This window comes from Diceros bicornis, chromosome 14 (genome assembly GCF_020826845.1).
Source record: "Diceros bicornis minor isolate mBicDic1 chromosome 14, mDicBic1.mat.cur, whole genome shotgun sequence".
Taxonomy (NCBI): domain Eukaryota; kingdom Metazoa; phylum Chordata; class Mammalia; order Perissodactyla; family Rhinocerotidae; genus Diceros; species Diceros bicornis.
In genome coordinates this window covers 39,354,763-39,372,922 of record NC_080753.1, presented here as the reverse complement: position 1 = coordinate 39,372,922, position 18,160 = coordinate 39,354,763, and the positions used below count along the sequence as shown (strand labels likewise).

Genomic DNA, 18,160 nt, shown 5'->3' with positions numbered 1-18,160 from the left:
GACGTCATACAGTGCCCAATCAAAATAACCGTATTTCAAAACCACTATTCCATTGGTTTAAGTGTGACTTTAATTTTAGCCAATGACACGGCTTCCTTTTCGCGCTCAGTAACGACTATAAGCTGTCCAGCTCTGGCTGATTTCAGATCTTACTCTCTCTGGTCATTATCTTCCAGTTATGTCTGGACGAGGCAAGCAGGGCGGCAAGGCTCGCGCCAAGGCCAAGACCCGCTCTTCGCGGGCCGGGCTGCAGTTCCCCGTGGGCCGCGTGCACCGCCTGCTCCGCAAGGGCAACTATGCCGAGCGGGTGGGGGCCGGCGCGCCGGTGTACCTGGCGGCGGTGCTGGAGTACCTGACGGCCGAGATCCTGGAGCTGGCGGGCAACGCGGCCCGCGACAACAAGAAGACGCGCATCATCCCGCGCCACCTGCAGCTGGCCATCCGCAACGACGAGGAGCTCAACAAGCTGCTGGGCAAAGTCACCATCGCGCAGGGCGGCGTCCTGCCCAACATCCAGGCTGTGCTGCTGCCCAAGAAGACCGAGAGCCATCACAAGGCCAAGGGCAAGTAAGCCCTCAATATCAACTTCTTCCAACCCAAAGGCTCTTTTCAGAGCCACCTACTATTTCCGTGGAAGAGCTTGGACAATAGTTTCACTTAATCTCGTCACTGTCGACTGAGAAAAGGAAACAGTTTCATTTAGAACGAATCTGGCAAGCAGTTTTAGGAAGTGATTTTTCAGGTTCAGATTTTAAATGCCATATTAACATTCTTGGATCTCTCCTAGTCATGTCCCTGGGGTGTCAAGAAAAAGTCAGGAGCTTTAGTGGGCATATAAAAGTACAGTATCAGTTACTGAAATGAGTAAACGTTGCTAAAATGGCCCCTGAAGACAATACATCCTTTCTGAGCTAATTTCTGTCAACTTTGTCTCACCCAATGTTATACTGTATTTGGAGGTTTTGCCTTATCTTGATTTCTGCAATAGATTTTGAGAGTCAAGTAAAAATATGACCATAAGCAGTAAGTCATGTTTTGTTGAGCTTGCTATTTGTGTGAACTTCATATTACTTTAGTCTATGTAAATATACTTTTAAAATCTTAAATGAATGACACCACGCATGTACGATCCTGAACTTGCTCCTCTTCTCTTCTGGTTAGGTCTGTGGCTTGTGAATGCTGCCTATACTGCCAATCGATCAAATAAAGTAGTGTACTAACTGGCATGTAGGTGGCGCGTGAACCGGAATTAAACTTCCCGTCGAGCGAGTAAAAAGAATTGACCAATCGGAACGTGCGCGGGCTTTTTAAAATTCTAACCCCTTCCTTGTCGTAAGTAAGCAACCAGAATCAAAAGCTCCGAAAAGCCGATGCTGAGCCATCTATTCAAGATACGATTCCCCGGAGTTTTTTTACAGGGTGGTGGCACACGTAGGGGCCCTTAACTCCCCTTGCTTTAGTAAGCTTTGCTGAGTATGACATTAACTGTAACTTGACGGTTTCGCTTTAAAGTTTTAAACAGAAAAGCTGAAAACGTAAACAAGACTTTAGTAAATATACTGTTGCACGGCTCTCATGGAGGTTGGTCGGGAAGGCAACAATGATGGTAAGTTATTCAGTGCACAGCCATTTTCGGAGATCTCTGGGTGGCTCTGAAAAGAGCCTTTGGGGTTCTGTCGTTTTTAAACGCCGACTACCTACTTCTTTTTGGGAGCTGCCTTCTTCGCCTTCGCAGCTTTGGGCTTTGCTGCCTTGGGCTTGGTGGCTTTGGGTTTGGCCGCCTTCGGCTTCACTGCCTTGGGCTTGGCGGGGCTCTTGGCAGCCTTCTTCGGCTTGGCGGCAGCTTTGGCCTTCTTGGGACTCTTGGCCACTTTTTTGACGCCAGCGGCCGCGGGCTTCTTGGCCTTCTTGGGAGTCTTCTTCACGGCTTTCTTCGCTCCCGCAGTCTTCTTGGGCTTTTTAGGAGTGGCCCCTGCAGGCTTCTTGCCTTTGGCTGCCCCCGCCTTCTTAGCCTTGGGCTTAGCTTCACCAGAAGCCGCTTTTTTGTTGAGCTTAAAGGACCCCGAAGCACCGGTACCCTTGGTCTGCACCAGAGTGCCCTTGCTCACCAGGCTCCTGAGACCCAACTTGATGCGGCTGTTGTTCTTCTCAACGTCGTAGCCACCAGCCGCGAGCGCCTTCTTGAGTGCAGCCAAAGACAGGCCATTGCGTTCTTTAGAAGCAGCCACAGCCTTAGTGATCAGCTCAGAGACTGGGGGCCCGGTAGCCTTGCGCTTAGCCGCGCCACCGCTCCCGGACTTCTTGGTTGCCTTCTTCTTGGCAGGAGACTTCTCCACTGGCGCCGGGGCAGCCGTCTCAGCAGGAGCGGTTTCCGACATAGTGATGAAAGTACCTACTAAAGAAAGAGAAACTCAAAATGCAAAGAGCAAGGTTTGCAATGCTGTCTTGCTGGGGCCCGGGGCTTATATAAGCCGGTGCTGCCCTCTGATTGGTGGAGCGTCCAATCCACCTCCCTCGGGCAGCCGCCTCTCCCGGTTGGACTCTCAAATTGTGTTTGTTAGTCCCCAAAATTTGATTAAATGCTGAAAACAATAGTACAGAATTTGACGCTTTGATGCTCCAAGAGAGGAAAACAGCCTTCGGGTTTACGTATTTGTTTGTGTTTTCATAAATCACGCACAATTGATGAAAGATATATTTAAAAATCCCTTAGGCTTTTCATATGAATCCACCCGGCTTAAATCATCCTGCTACTTAGTTGCATGTTGCAATAAATTTTTACTAAGTATCAAGTTAACGTTTTTTAAAAAGATTTGTTCCTAAATTCAGCCTTTGATTTTTGCAGGAGGAAAGACACTAGGTTCCTTGGTTTGGACATAAACTTTGTTTCAAACTGTAGCAAGTAACACAGGCGTAGGGTGGCTGGTTGCCTACAGCCCCAAATTAAGCACATGGACCTTACTTTAAAAACCGGTTCTGCCTCCTAGGAGTTTCCACATGCCAATGCCTTTAGAGAATGGTATTTTGCAGCTTGGAAAAGTTCAATTGCCAGAGTGACTTCTTCCACCTTGCTCCAAGAGGAATAGAAATTGCTTTGGCTTCAGGATCCGTCGACTTGGATTCAAATTCAAACTTAAATTTGGTACATTTTTTATTGAGATGCTTTCTCTCTTTGATTCCTAAGTGAACCCATTAAAATAAGGACGGAAAATGCTTAGCCCAGATAATGTCCTTTAGAAAAATCTCTGAAACCTGCTTCCAGTAGCCCTCAGGAGCACAAACTGTTTAGATGAATGGGACTTGGTCAGGTTTTCGAGGTGCTCTTCCCAATGCTCTCACTCAAACTCCTTACCTCCATCAACATTTACCAAATTGCATCCTCAGGAATACCCTCTTTTGTAAGCAGCCAGAAGACATCAATGTGGGTATTTTTTGTGTGTTTAAGTGAAGATAGACGTGTATTTTAGAAAAATAATTGGCTACTTGACTATAAGAAGGGTAGATTGGGTATTGAGGGACAGGAGGTTATAGAGGTTCTGAAGAATTCAGGAAAATATTAACATCCAAAGGAGTTCAGGCAATGACCATGAGTTGGAATGGAGAGTGAGGTTTGCTATTTATTTGAGGGTGGGGTGGAGAATGGACAGGATTTTGTGCCTGGATGGTAAGAGATCAGGTAATGGTTATGATCTCTAATGCAGTCAACAGTCAATGCTTCCCTGTGAAAAACTGTGTTAGCCAACACACTTCATCTTCTCTCCAGGAGCTCTTGGATTTGAAAATTCAGTCAACTATGGCCAAATCTGGACAATGACTTGTTTTTGTATGGCCCTCAGGCTAAGAGTGGTTTTTATATTTTAAAATTGTGTTAGGGGCCGGCCCCGTGGCTTACCCTTTAAGCGCACCCACTCCGCTACTGGCAGCCCGGTTCGGATCCTGGGCGCGCACCGACGCACCGCTTGTGCCGCCATGCTGGGCCGCGTCCCACATACAGCAACTAGAAGGATGTGCGACTATGACATAGAACTATCTACTGGGGCTTTGGGGGAAAAAATAAAAAAATAAAATAAAAAATTAAAATTGTGTTAGAAAAGAAAAATGCGATGAAGACCATATGTCTCCTGCAAAACCTAAATAAACTATTTACTAACTCTCTGGCCCTTTTGCTGTGTTTTGAACTCCTCCACATAGACGCAGTTCATGGTATATTGCTACAAGCTTGCCTCTTTCAGAACAATGCAAATCGAGAACTAAAAGAAAAGATTTTAACAGGAAAATGTTCTGAACAAGCATTTCCACTGTTTTTATCACAAAACTTTCAGAAGATCCAGAGGAAAAAACCTTCCATGTTTAAGCAGCAGGAGAGGGTGATAACTTTAAGAGCTAATATTCATTGAGCATTTACTAAGTACCAGGAACTAATCTAAGATACTCTACAGGTTTTAATTTGTCACATCATACAGCTGGACAAGCTGAGTCCCAGAAAGAGGATGAGTAATTTACCAAAAATTATACAGCTAGTACTTGGCAGCTCTGAGTTTGAACCTAGACCACTTGGCTTCATCTCCATTATGATGGGGAGATCCTGGAAGGGGTGCAGAGAGAGAATAATCTTTGAAGTTTGGAAGAGGCAGCATCAAATCGTCCTTACACCTAGCAGGAAGCCAAAAAAGGAGCGCTAAATTAATCTGTAGGGAGAGGCTTCTGGCTCCATGGATCAGAACCGTTTTTGCTGAATCAATTCCAAAAAGCTTTAGAAGGAGCCAGTGATGAAATATAAGCCTCTCTGGAAGGGCAAATACAAAAATAGGGGAAAGAAAGGAAGGCTCAGATGGCTGACCTGCCTTCGAACACTCAGGAGAAAAATTGCCTTCACTTAACTCCGCTAGCTCCTGGAGTTAGGATGTGTACCCAAAAGCGTAAACAGAAAAATAAGGCAATGATAGTCGTACATGAGGAGACTTTTTAAAAAGCTGAAAACATTGGACAACATTAATAAGGAGTCAAGTTTGGAAACAAGGAACAACTTCAAAATGACATCTCACCTTTAATTTCCAGTCTGATTCTCTATTTGGAAAAACAAAACAAAACATGAACATCCAATTTATAGACTGACAGGCAGATTTTGAAAATACTTGAGCAAATTTTTTTTTAGATTTTTACAGCTATTGGGAGCTCATTTTACAGATGACAGCCTGCAAGTCAAAGTGTCCAGGCCTTTGTGGGCCCACTGTTTTCCACACATAATCACATACATGCAAAGCCCCTAACATATGCCTTTGTTAAACATTACAAAAGAGCAACAGAAAAGCTAGCAAGTTTCTAAACACTCATGACGATACTTGTTCTATTCCTTCGTGTCACAGGAAAGCAAATTAAGAGGCATATTTCTTAGGTCATCCCAGGAATCCTTGGCAAAATTAAGCTGTATTTGCCATTTGCACAACTATCCACAGTAATTTGAACTAAACTTTTCTAAGGCATAAGCCAGTCTTGCTTCGGTTACTACATGTAGCCAAGGGTGTTTCTGAAATGCTTGTATCATTTTAAGAATGCCTATCCAGAAACAGCTCCTCACTGCGCAGAGTACAAGCAAGGTGTTCCCGTGGAATCAAGTTGTTGGGTTTACAGAATACACAGTCACCTCTCCAGCCTGTAGACCAATCTCCCAACTGAGCCCACAATAACTATTTCGTCGAAACGCTCTGCACTCTTTTCATATAGTGCTACCATATATTCTGTAGAACAGCTCCCTTTTGGTGACAACGGAGGGGCTCTGAAAAGAGCCTTTTGGGGTAGAGTTCCCTTTGGGGTAGAGTATGTCAGGTGGAACACTAGCAAGTTTAAGCTCTTTCCCCGCGGATGCGGCGCGCGAGTTGGATGTCCTTGGGCATGATGGTGACGCGCTTGGCGTGGATGGCGCACAGGTTGGTGTCCTCGAAGAGCCCCACCAGGTAGGCCTCGCACGCCTCCTGCAGCGCCATCACGGCCGAGCTCTGGAAGCGCAGGTCGGTCTTGAAGTCCTGCGCGATCTCGCGCACCAGGCGCTGGAAGGGCAGCTTGCGGATCAGCAGCTCGGTGGACTTCTGGTAGCGGCGGATCTCGCGCAGCGCCACCGTGCCGGGCCGGTAGCGGTGGGGCTTCTTCACGCCGCCGGTGGCCGGCGCGCTCTTGCGGGCCGCCTTGGTAGCCAGCTGCTTGCGGGGCGCCTTGCCGCCGGTGGACTTGCGAGCTGTCTGCTTGGTGCGAGCCATAGCTAAGCAGAGCCAACTACTTAACACTAATGAGAGCAAGAAGCAGTCGTCCCAGTATTTATAACGACCCTCGCGTTCTGATTCGACAGCAGACTGCTGCCCCGCCCCGCCTCGCCCTCAGAATTGGCTCTTGGTTTAATTCGCTAAGGAAAGGAAGTGTTTTCCCGCCTCTCCTTCAGTTTTTAAGATAATGTACAGAGAAAATGTCTTACTGGCTTTTTAAAAAGCCTCTAGGATGCATCAAAATTCTCAAGAAAATGTTGTCTTCAGAATGCGAAAGTACCTTGCACTATTTTAAGTAAAAGGCTTCATGATTGCATCCTTGGCAAAAAATCTTTACTGAATAACATGAAAGGGAACCGAGAATACGTTAAATGTTAAGTACTGAAGCGGGGTTTGAAATTCTAGCCACTATGGGCTATGCCAGTGTTCTCAAACTTCACCGTGCTTAGGAATCAACGAGCTCGTTAAAACAAAGGTCAGCCAACTCTTTAAAGGTCAGTTTACTGTCTTTGCCATTGTAGTGCGAATGCAGTAGACAGTAAATAGATGAGTCCGACTTTCAATCTTTGTTGTAACAGGTAGCGCCTATTTAATAATGGCCGGATGATCTGCCATTTTACTAGGTGATGGAGATGCTGATGGGGGGGAGGCGGCTACCAAAGCAGCTAGGAATGTTTTAGGGACCTTACTGTTCAAGATGCTACATTTCCCAAAAAACTAATCTGACGCTTGCAGCTGCTTAGCATACAGTGCTACTGAAAGATGCCTACAGCTCTTTAACAGATTTTGTGGGTGGCCCTGAGAAGGACCTTTGAGTGATGGAATAACGTATTAAGACAAATCTAGCCGCCGAAACCGTAGAGGGTGCGGCCCTGGCGCTTGAGCGCGTAGACCACGTCCATGGCGGTGACCGTCTTGCGCTTGGCGTGCTCGGTGTAGGTGACGGCGTCCCGGATCACGTTCTCCAGGAAGACCTTGAGCACCCCGCGGGTCTCCTCGTAGATGAGGCCGGAGATGCGCTTGACGCCGCCACGCCGGGCCAGGCGCCGAATGGCGGGCTTGGTGATGCCCTGGATGTTGTCGCGCAGGACCTTGCGGTGGCGCTTGGCGCCGCCTTTGCCCAGACCCTTCCCGCCTTTGCCACGGCCAGACATGCCTGCGACTCGAGCAGATGCAATCCGCCAACCCTCCGCGGCAGTGGTTTATATAGTGTTGTGTCGGACCTGTTTGAGAACTGCGCTTGCCAGCTGTATCCGCCCAGTGGAGTCACAGACCCGAAGCCCTGCCCACGTTTTCGCGAAAAATGGAAAGGGCGGTGCTTAAACTCTGGTCTAAAATCACGCCTAACTAAAAATGCCTCAGTCCTACTTCTCCTCCCACAGTGTTTTGCGTCTCCCACCGCTGAAAGCCGTTCCTTTGTCTGGGTCAGGCTTTGCTGTCTGTTTTTTTTTTTCTGTCACCTCTTAGAATCGATCGCACTAGCGCCTTGTGGCTGGTGGACGCGAATCGCCCATTTCGAGCTGTGATTACAGTCATTTGGGGGCATTTGTGAAACCTTCTCGTACATAAAGTGCCTTCGGGTAGTCTCAATTTAATCAGCCTGAGAAGCGGCTGACTGCAGTTAACGCCGCCAGATTATAGACAGCTTCGAGGTGGGGTTCCTCACCTTTCTCAACTTGGGTTTTCTCCTCTTTTCCTTACCTTTTACTCATCCTATCGGCTACCTTTCCCTTCCCTCCCTCGCTGGCACATTTTTGGGGGAGAACTGGCTTTTTCAAATTTCCTTCATCAGGCTTGGAAACTTTAGGAAGTCGTTTGAGGAAGAAGGTCAGCTTTACTCGCCATTTCCTTGGCGAGTCGATGAGCCGGTGAAAACGCCTTTCAGCGCCCCCTCCTCTTCCCCCTTCCCTCCTTTGTTGGACTGGGAAATCAACACCAGAAACCCTGTGCCTTTCATTTACAACTAAAGTGCAGAATGTAGAGACCAGGAAGGACTCTATTCCAGGAAAAGAAACTCTGAAAGACGGAGTGACAGACGGTTTCCATGACTCCAGCTGTTTGGAATGACCTCCTTCTGGCCCTGGCTTGTCCCAGGTATCAGATTCCGTTTCTTCCGGGAAACTTGGACAGCCTTCTCCCACCCACATCCACCTTTCTCTTTTCCCGAGCGTCAGTAATGTTTACCCTTTCTATTTCAAATTGTGTGATTGATTATTTACTCCTTGAACAAATGTCTAATTTTATTCTAGGAATCAGTTTCCAAGTTCTTTATAAACTCCTCTATGGTTACTGTAGGTGCAAAACATTACCTGCCTATGTTCTATGGGTTAGTCTATTTTTTTATTGCGCTTCTAGTCTGGCCTCTTTTTCTCTCCGTGTGTAATAATGGCATCTGAGTGCTTAACCTTGAAAGTGTAAACCCGGTATCTGCTGGTGGAATAATCTCAGCAATCCTCTTGCCTTGCAACTAAGGAAAAACCAGGGGGCATTCTGCCTCATGCTAGCAGCTGTTCTTGAATATGTTCTTTTAGGAGCAATCTTTTCAAGACAAAGTCTTGAAACACTGAGAAAACTTATCAGTGCTCCTTTATCTGGTGACGGTAACATACTCTGAAAGATCTGTAATTTGGTTTGGTTGCTTTGACAATGCTTTGCCCTGGAAAGGATATTTATGTTCACATCTGTTTCCCAGAGGTATAATTCTCTTTGTTAAATTAGATACTTTGTTAATTCTCTTCTCCTACCTGCAGAGCAAACAAATAGACTGCAGATTTTTTAGCTGAAACAGAGTTTGAAAATCTCGTTTCATTTAAATTAGGCACTATTAAAATGCTTCCTTTTGGTTTTTCTTAGCCAATAATAATACTAATTGACGTGAGTTGTCCAATAAATTCTTGTTGAATAATTGAGATAAATACTTAGGGGCTTTTTTCTCACATTAGGAGAGAGATTCTTTTCCAAAGGAAATGTTGGCAGTGTTTTAAATTCCATAGACTTCTCTTCCCCTTTAATCAGATGAATAAATGAGGTGTACTTGCCTTTTCAGGGTTCTGAGGGTTTCTTACTGATCCACACTTGTTTGGTTGATAATTTCTTAACGTTATTAGTTCCAAGTTTTGGGCTCAAGCCTTTTCACTATTGTTATGTTTTCAATTTGATATGCTACACATTATTTCCTAGACACCTGATTTTGTTTGGTTTGTTTTGATTAAGGCTTTGAAATCGGCTGGTGGGTTGTGTTTTACATCTCTTTTACTTTTCTTTCATTATTCTTCATTCAAAATTAGCTTACCTACTAGTAATTGGTACCTCTCCTAATTCTCATTTGTCCTGTCTCCAAAATACATACGCACTCACACATAAACATGCACCCACATATACTAATCCAAAACACCATTAGCCCTTTAGATCCACTCCATGAAATTATTCTCTCAAAGTTTTTCTTCCATTCCATAGTGTCTTACCCTTCCAAATATATTGGTCTTTTACCAGGTCAGAATCTTAAATATGAGACCTGGAAGCCTGGAGTTTCCTTTCTTCCTTGGTCCCACCTCAGAGCAATCACCATCCCTGCTCTCATCCTTAAAGCTGGCTTAAGCTTCTCTGCCTCCATGTGCTACTAAGAGCAACTAAAGCAATTTGAAGATGGCAGAACCCACTGCCTTCCCTGGCCTCTTCCTGTCTTCGTCTGACCACACCCTCTTTCCTGAGGTTCACTCTGCCATATTCTTGTCTGCTCATGGCTTGAAACCTGATTGGCAAAACCCTTTTGTCAGAGAAACCCCTTACTTTCTCCCAAAACTCTCTCAAGACCTAAATGTATTCTCCAATATACAAAGCGTTTCATGCCTGACAGTCCCTCCTTGTTTTATGTAATGCCGTACCTTGTTTCTGCAGTTTCTTACAACCGTATGACAAATGATGGTTTTTATATTCCCTTCTAAGTTTCTCTTAATTTAACTGGTTTTCATGCCTGAAATATATCAAACAATAGTTGCCAGAAACTCGGATTCTCTTTCACTCTCCTCACCTCACTAACATCTTGAGGGTTAGTTATTGAGAGAACAAGAATCAAAATGAAAGTGAGGGTCCCTGGTGTAGGGGTCTGCCGTTGCCTCATCCTCCTGCCTTCAGAACAGGGACAGAGGCTAAAAACACAGTTCCTACACTTCTATTCTTAAAAGAAGACTGGTTGCTATAGATGAAATGTTTGTGTTACCCAAAATTCATATGTTGAAACCTAATCCCTAATGTGATAGCATTTGGAGGTGGGGGGTGCTTAGGTCTTAAGCATGGAGCCTTCATGAATGGGATTAGTGCCTCTGTAAGAGCCACTCCAGTGATCCATCCTCTCTTCCACCATCTGAGGACACAGCAAGAAGAAGATGGCTGCCTGTGAACCAGGAAGTGGGCTCTCAGGAGAAACCAAATCTACAGTGCCTTGATCCTGGACTTGCCAGCCTCCAGAACTGGGAGAAATAAATTTCTGTTGTTTATAAGCCACCCAGCCTATGGTATTCTGTTATAGCAGCCTAAGTGGACTAAGCCACCAGTGTTCTGTAAATCACGTTCTTTAAAAAGTACTCAGATTAGATGCCTATTCCAGGTTATGTGGAAGTAGAGCAAGAAAAGTCTGTTGGAGATCCTGCACAGGTGTGCTCAGGTATGAACTGGATGACAGTAGCAAGGTTGACTGAGCCTTGGGTTCAGTTCTTGTTTTTGCCTTTTACTTGTTTCTTGACCTCAGAAGAAAGAGAGTATTTCTTATTATGCATCCACTATATTTTACTTATTCATTCCCTTGAATTATCTCTACCTTCCTGCTAGCACAAATAGTACTTTGACGAATATTCTTCATTTGTCCTCTTATGGCTCTGTAGCAGAGTTCCTTGGGGCATGGCCTGGGCACACCCAATTTTACTAAATAAGTTAGCCAGTTCTCCAAAATGTCTTGTGCAAAACCACCATCAGTAAACCACCATGTGAGAGTTCCTCCACCTCCCATCCCAACACTTGGTTATACCCAGCTTTCTGATTTTGCCAATCTGATGGGTGTTAAGCAATATTTCATTGTTGTTTTACTTTGCATTTACCTGATTACAAGTGAAGTTAAATTTTTTTCTTATAATTATTAGCCATTCAAGTGTCTTCATTTAAAAACTGAGATTTTTTCTTCAAGATAGGAGATAAATATACTCAAGGCATATTTTCTTACACAGACCTCTCATTCCTATATACCGTGTCAGGCCAGTTATGTAGGTGAAAAATTTAATGTAGCTTCTACCAGTTTCTATCTCAAGAAGTACACTATTTCTAATCTTGTCCATATCAGAAACTTTACATACATGTTGGCAGAGATATATGAAATATCCATTTCTTTTTACATTTCAGAACCTCTTTCACAATGAGAACCACATCAGTGGGAAAGACTTTTGGCGGCAGATCCAATTACAGAGTGAATATTCCCCTAAGCTTCATTTATAATGAATTCTTGGTGACTTTGCTTGTTCTTCTGTTACATATCCTCTCAGGGCTTCAAGCTTTCTGGAGAGGTGTTGAGGGCAGAGCAGTTCTGAAAGCATTTGCTCTCATCTAATTGTTTCAACATCTTTCCTGCCTCCTAAGCAGAGATTTTTCCTGTGCTCCAAATAGTGTCCAGAATTTGAAGATAAGAGAGAGAAATTTCACCGCGTGAGACAGAAACTAACAGAAATCCTCAAAGAAACAAGATTGGCCATTAGCATAAGTCACATCACTAAAATGACTTGCTGATGTGTTACTGATTAAATTGGATTATTTCCCAAATGTCAACCAATGACAATCTAATCTTATCAGAGGACTTGATTGTATTTTCCCAATTCTACAGAAGGCACCAAACTAAGATTCTGAGATGAAATTACGTTCAACGACTATTTATTGTGTACTTGATATGGTCTCTGGGGTACTCTCCTAGATACCTTCATATATTACCGCACTTCACCTTTAAAGCAATCTGTTGAGGAAATAAAGTACTCATTTCATAGTTAAGGAAAATGGCATCTAAAATAACCTGTAATCTAATTGATTGTTGGTCTATATTGGTGTGGGGTCTGGAAAAAGGAGAGTCACAGAATAATGATTTGTAATGGTTTATTTACCAAGTATATCTGACCATTAGAAATGGTACCTCTGACAGGTAGAAGTTTTCCATAAAGAAGAGAGGGCTACTAAGATAGAGCAGGGAGTCAGCTCCAGTCTCTAGCCCTGCCTGCATTAACACCAAACTTCCCATGCCAAGAATTTCTCTTTGTGAAATAGCTGGGCCCTAATTAGGTTTTCCAGTTCCAACCTACCTCACAATTTTCTTTTTTAGTCAAATTTGACAATAAATGTAAAAGACCTTTATAAAGTAAAGGGCATACAAATATGAATTGTTGGCTATTCTGCTAGGAAATGGTAAATTTTTTTTAAAAAATTCAATACTGATTTGCAAGTCAATGTCTGGTCACATGGAATTTGATTCCTTTTCTTACTCATTGCTAGGTGAACTGAAACAAAAAAAGTGAGTTTTTTCCCTCACTCCAAAGTTGATAGCCAGAAGTGACCATACCAGGTGCATACCTGCAAACGAGCCCTATCTGAACAGTCAATAGATTTCATCCTCTTTCTAAATCCTTAGCAGCACTAAGCTGGTCTCAACCTCGCTGGATAGCAGCAAAAGAAAATCCTGCTGATTACTGGACAATGACTAAGGCAAGCAAGTTCCTGCAAGCCCAGACTTCCCTGTGGTGAGGTGTAGTGCTGTGGGATGTGGTCATCTCATCTAGACTAGTGGAGTCTATCCAATGACTCCAAACTTGTCTTATTTTTTCTATTGTCTCAGTTATTTATTGTTGTGTGAATTACCCAATAACTTAGAAGCTTAAAACAACAAACATTATCTCACACAGTTTCTGAAGATCAGGAATCAGAGAGTGGTTTAGCTGGATAGTTCTGGTTTAGGGTATCTCAAGAAGTGAAGTCAAGCTGACAGCAGGAGCTGCAGTCCCCTGAGGTTTGATTTACATGGCTGTTGTTAGTTCCTCAACGTTTGTTGGAGAAGACATCAGTTTCTCATCATTCAGGCCTATCCACAGGGGCTGCCTGAGTGTCCTCCCAACATGGCAACTGGGGTCTCCCGGAGCAAGGGAGAGAGAGCAAGCAGCAAGCATAGTACCTTTTATGACCTAGTCTCCAAAGCAGCTCACCATCACTTTGGCTTCCTGACATTTGCTTCATTCTGTTCACTAGAAGCCAGTCTCTAAATCCAGCCCACTCTTAAGGGGAGAGGAATTAGGCTCCATTTTTTTGAAGGGAAGATTGTCAAAGATTTTTTGAACATTTCCAAAAATTACCTTTTCTATGCCCAAACTTAGGCTTTGAACAGAACATATCCTTACTGATCCATAGTGCACTTCTGAGATCTGATCTTCTGAAGTTCAGATCTCAAAAGACTTCCAAATCCCAGCAGACGTCCTTGCTGAGGAGTTGGAAGACAACAACTCTAGCTTCTGCCTATCCACTTAAAGGACAACACGCCTTTCTGCCCAGCTTTGTTTTTTTTTTTTTAAACTAATTCTCCTTCTTTGTTGTCCTACAGCCATTGGAGGCTTATCCAGATGTCCTTCCCTTCTAGGGTTTGTGGAAAGAATCCCAAACTGAGATCTATCAGCTTTGTCCCCCAATACTTGGACACCTTTGGCAAAGAAAAACTTTTCTAGAGCCAGTGAGAGAGTAATACATACCCTGTCTAAACCCAAAGAGCTATTGTCAGGTTCACAAGCAAAAAGACATGGGAAAATACTTTGGAAACTGTAAAGTTTCCCACATAATTGTTGTTAGTATTTTATCTACTCACTATAGAAATCAAAATAGAGGTGACAAAAAGCAACTGGGATGAAATTTCTAATGCAGGAGGGGGAAATGTTTAGTGACTACCTGAGGCTGAGTGGGAGCTACCTTGTGTCTAAAAGATAGCAAATTAGCAATGCATTCATTCAACTAGAATTTGGTGAGCATCACCATGTGCCAGGCTTTTTCTATTCTAGAGACACAAGAGCAAACAGAATGAAAAAACCTTTAGCCTTATGACATGTACATTCTATAAGGGAGAGAAAATGGGGCAAAATTTGACTTTTAAAACAGGTTCACACAGAGTTGGGGGGAATACTCTCCTGGATGTAGTGTTTCATACATGTGAGTTTTGTCGTGTAAGGGTCATGTAATGAGTCATAGGAAGCTCTCAGGTGGGGTAGGGGGTATTACTGCCTCAAATAGTCCCCCTGTGCCTTCTACCTCAGGGAAGTCACCAGAATGTCAGATGATTGGCCTCCAGATGTTGATGGCATGGTTCCTTTGGATTGCTCCTCCGGCACATGTCTGCATTACCAGGCTCCTGGAAGCTGGCAAATAAAAACCAAAGGGCTAATTTGCTAATTGCATAACATCACAGTCTTAAAATGGGTTTGAAGGAGAGGAAACATTACATAGCTCTAGCCTATAGGCTTACCAGGTGTTACTGCTAAACAATGAGAAACTCACTTATCACGAGAACAGTAATGCTCAGTCGGAACACCAGCCCGTTTTCTTGGTAAACAGTGTCAGCCAAATTCCAATTTTTTGTTCTTATTGGAGTTGTATAAAAGAAATTATTATTAAGAAAATCTGAGGTCTGCCCACCATTGCTAGATCCTAGACAAAAAAACCAACAGTACCTGATTTACTTAACCTAGACGGGCTCGACACCTCCTGAGAACCTGTACAGTTCAAATTAGTCAACTTTTATGGAAGAATTACAATATACAAAGTGCTCTTTGATGTGTTGTGGGTACATCAGAGAGAACTTAACCAAAACTCTGTTCCCAAATTGTTTATATCTGACAAATAAATGGCAAGCAATAGGATATATTGGAGCATATGAGGAAGACATTTGGTGTAAAACTAATTCTGCCTGACCTTGTTTTTCCAAAAGAGCCTGTGGCCTTTGAACATGCATTGTATATCTGCTTTAGGCAATTAATATGTCCCAAAGACAAGAACAAATGCCCTTAAGATAAGGATGCAACTTCCCCCACACTGGCCTTTCCTTAAGGATAAGCATTTCTCCCTAGGCTAGGATTCGATTGCTGCACTCATCCTGTGACCACCCAACTTGAGACAACAGACCTGTTACCTGCTGAGCCCATCAGTCGCTGTGCTTGCAGGGCAATCTTGTGACTATTGTAAAAGGGACATTGCAATCATACGTAACACATGCTCTTTGAGGGTATATAACCACTCTGTACACCCCACTTCTTTGCGCCCTTCCTTCCTTGGAGAAGGAAGGCCCCCAGGCTATATGGTCCTCAAATTTGCATCATAATAAACTCACCTCAATTTTGATTTATAGATTATGGAATATTTGCTTCGACATACCCAAAATAGGGGGAGGGAGGTACCAATATCTGTTACTATGAATCCTATTCTACTTGATTGGCAAAGTTCCTTTTCTGTTGATTGATTCCTTCTTGTTAATTCCTTATACCTGCGTTATTCAAAGGTCGAGGGGTGACTGTGCGGAAACTCTGTTGCCTTTAAAGATTAACTGCAGAAACATGGTTGCTTTTAAACATTAGGTGCCGTTAAGCAATTTCCTTTCCTTACATAGCTAATGTAACAAAGCATGTAGGTCTTGGCAATCGCATTTATACCGATTTCGCACGAGTAAAATCAGACGCTGTTTTTCTTAGAAAAGACCCCGTTATCCCTCCCCACTTCCCCTCAATTCCGCTCTTGTTTACATTCCAAACACCCAACCCAGTAATGTAACAGCTACTCTCAGTGAGAACGTTAGTGGCTCTGAAAAGAGCCTTTGGGAGACAGAAGGCAAACGCGCCCAGACAGTTGAGGATAGTTTATGCCCTCTCCCCGCGGATCCGGCGCGCAAGCTGAATATCCTTTGGCATGATAGTGACGCGCTTGGCGTGGATGGCGCAGAGATTGGTGTCCTCGAAGAGCCCCACCAGGTAGGCCTCGCACGCCTCCTGCAGCGCCATCACGGCCGAGCTCTGGAAGCGCAGGTCGGTCTTGAAGTCCTGCGCGATCTCGCGCACCAGGCGCTGGAAGGGCAGCTTGCGGATCAGCAGCTCGGTGGACTTCTGGTAGCGGCGGATCTCGCGCAGCGCCACCGTGCCGGGCCGGTAGCGGTGGGGCTTCTTCACGCCGCCGGTGGCCGGCGCGCTCTTGCGGGCCGCCTTGGTGGCCAGCTGCTTGCGCGGGGCCTTGCCGCCGGTGGACTTGCGAGCTGTCTGCTTGGTACGAGCCATTACTAGGAAACTTCTGCTGTGAAAACAAGCAACTGGAGAGCTGATGCCGGACCAGAATTTATACTGATGATCTGATCCTGATTGGTCATAACTGTTACAGGAGTAACCTGATTGGTTCTTAATCCAATCTTCATTTGCTCCTACCACGCCCGGAACGGTTTTGTTTTCATGCTGTCCTCCATCCTGAGTTTACTGTTTTCGGCCCAAACGTTAAGATTCTACCAGTGAAAAGGGAATCTGATCTGGAATTTGTGGAAGTCAGTGCCTAAAGTGTTCTTAAAGAAACGCATTTTCATTGGAGCCTTTTTCCCTTTTCAGGTAATGTGGGGAAAAAATTACAGCAGAATAATGTATTCGTTAGTCCCTTTAGAAAGTAGTAACGGTTTCATAACTGTATCGTTAAGATTTGCTTTTAACGACTGTACCAAGACCTAGAACAAGGAAAATTTTAAGATAGATTGGCACACCGGCCCCCTAGAACACCACAACATCAGTTTGCCCAGCATGGTGTGGGAAGAGGGCAGCTTGTGTGCTCGACTAAATTCCAGTGAGTGATCTGACATCTTCATTAAATGATTTCGATGCCATCAAAACGCTGGACTATTTAATATGTAAATTGTTTACCTGAATTAATCAGCAGGTGTGGAGTGGTGATTGATTTACATTAGTGATTAGAGCTTTTCCTGTAAATAGGGGTAGCTCTGCAAAGGGCGTTCGGGTTAGGATGCTTTTAGTTGACCAGTGGACCATCAGATTCTGCAAACGATAAACGCCCAGAAACAAAACAAAGAAAGTTGATTTAATATTTAACCTATTTGTTGAAGCAAATGATCACGAGGAATTTGCTTTTTGACTACCCAGAACGTTGTGTTCGTGGGAAGGGGACAATAAAGGCGGATGGTTTCAGTCTTCTAATTGAACAAACTGTGAATTGAATGGTCCTTACCAGACCTGAGTTAACCTATCAAATCAAAACGGAGACTAGATTTCATGTTCTTTAAACTTAGGTATTCGTTGTAGGTTTCAGAAGAGTGCTCAGTTCTTCCACAGAAATGGTGGGTGGCTCTGAAAAGAGCCTTTGGTCTTACAGACTTAAGTATGAATTCAGACTTTATTTGCCCTTGGCCTTATGATGACTCTCGGTCTTCTTGGGCAGCAGCACGGCCTGGATGTTGGGCAGGACGCCGCCCTGCGCGATGGTGACTTTGCCCAGCAGCTTGTTGAGCTCCTCGTCGTTGCGGATGGCCAGCTGCAGGTGGCGCGGGATGATGCGCGTCTTCTTGTTGTCGCGGGCCGCGTTGCCCGCCAGCTCCAGGATCTCGGCCGTCAGGTACTCCAGCACCGCCGCCAGGTACACCGGCGCGCCGGCCCCCACCCGCTCGGCATAGTTGCCCTTGCGGAGCAGGCGGTGCACTCGGCCCACGGGGAACTGCAGCCCGGCCCGCGAAGAGCGGGTCTTGGCCTTGGCGCGAGCCTTGCCGCCCTGCTTGCCACGTCCAGACATAATAAAATATCTGTGACCTACGCCAGAAGTAATGGAAACGAAAGTAGAAAAATCCACATTTTATAGATGCAGCTGGG

At 44.6% G+C, this 18,160-nt stretch overlaps 5 protein-coding genes across 5 annotated transcripts in view; 1 reads left to right on the top strand and 4 right to left on the bottom strand.

Annotated features, from left to right (window-relative positions):
* Positions 1 to 7,437, bottom strand: part of LOC131413346 (uncharacterized) — a 34,015-nt gene extending 26,578 nt beyond the window's left edge. Inside the window, exons 1-3 of the mRNA XM_058553898.1 lie at positions 7,105 to 7,437; positions 5,926 to 6,364; positions 5,703 to 5,705 (exon numbers count right to left, since the gene is read on the bottom strand). Coding sequence (XP_058409881.1) covers positions 5,703 to 5,705; positions 5,926 to 6,364; positions 7,105 to 7,411 — 749 coding nt within the window. The 5' untranslated portion in view covers positions 7,412 to 7,437. The remainder of the gene's footprint in view (positions 1 to 5,702; positions 5,706 to 5,925; positions 6,365 to 7,104) is intronic.
* On the top strand, positions 156 to 618 carry LOC131414000 (histone H2A type 1). The gene has a single exon (XM_058555037.1). It carries the CDS (start codon positions 179 to 181, stop codon positions 569 to 571), a length of 393 nt encoding a protein of 130 aa, XP_058411020.1. The 5' UTR covers positions 156 to 178; the 3' UTR covers positions 572 to 618.
* H1-5 (H1.5 linker histone, cluster member) lies at positions 1,639 to 2,408 on the bottom strand. The gene has a single exon (XM_058555035.1). It carries the CDS (start codon positions 2,376 to 2,378, stop codon positions 1,698 to 1,700), a length of 681 nt encoding a protein of 226 aa, XP_058411018.1. The 5' UTR covers positions 2,379 to 2,408; the 3' UTR covers positions 1,639 to 1,697.
* An 8,653-nt stretch (positions 7,438 to 16,090) lies between the features above and the next one.
* Positions 16,091 to 16,602, bottom strand: LOC131413989 (histone H3.1). Its single transcript, XM_058555009.1, has one exon. The coding sequence runs from the start codon at positions 16,577 to 16,579 to the stop codon at positions 16,169 to 16,171; it is 411 nt and encodes a 136-aa protein (XP_058410992.1). The 5' UTR covers positions 16,580 to 16,602; the 3' UTR covers positions 16,091 to 16,168.
* A 1,039-nt stretch (positions 16,603 to 17,641) lies between these two features.
* Positions 17,642 to 18,102, bottom strand: LOC131413990 (histone H2A type 1). The gene has a single exon (XM_058555010.1). The coding sequence runs from the start codon at positions 18,081 to 18,083 to the stop codon at positions 17,691 to 17,693; it is 393 nt and encodes a 130-aa protein (XP_058410993.1). The 5' UTR covers positions 18,084 to 18,102; the 3' UTR covers positions 17,642 to 17,690.
* Positions 18,103 to 18,160: the final 58 nt, after the last annotated feature.

What these genes read in the sequence shown, in the direction of transcription:
- LOC131413990 (XM_058555010.1), bottom strand. Translation starts at nt 18,083, where the DNA reads ATGTCTGGACGTGGCAAGCAGGGCGGCAAGGCTCGCGCCAAGGCCAAG.
- H1-5 (XM_058555035.1), bottom strand. Translation starts at nt 2,378, where the DNA reads ATGTCGGAAACCGCTCCTGCTGAGACGGCTGCCCCGGCGCCAGTGGAG.
- LOC131413989 (XM_058555009.1), bottom strand. Translation starts at nt 16,579, where the DNA reads ATGGCTCGTACCAAGCAGACAGCTCGCAAGTCCACCGGCGGCAAGGCC.
- LOC131414000 (XM_058555037.1), top strand. Translation starts at nt 179, where the DNA reads ATGTCTGGACGAGGCAAGCAGGGCGGCAAGGCTCGCGCCAAGGCCAAG.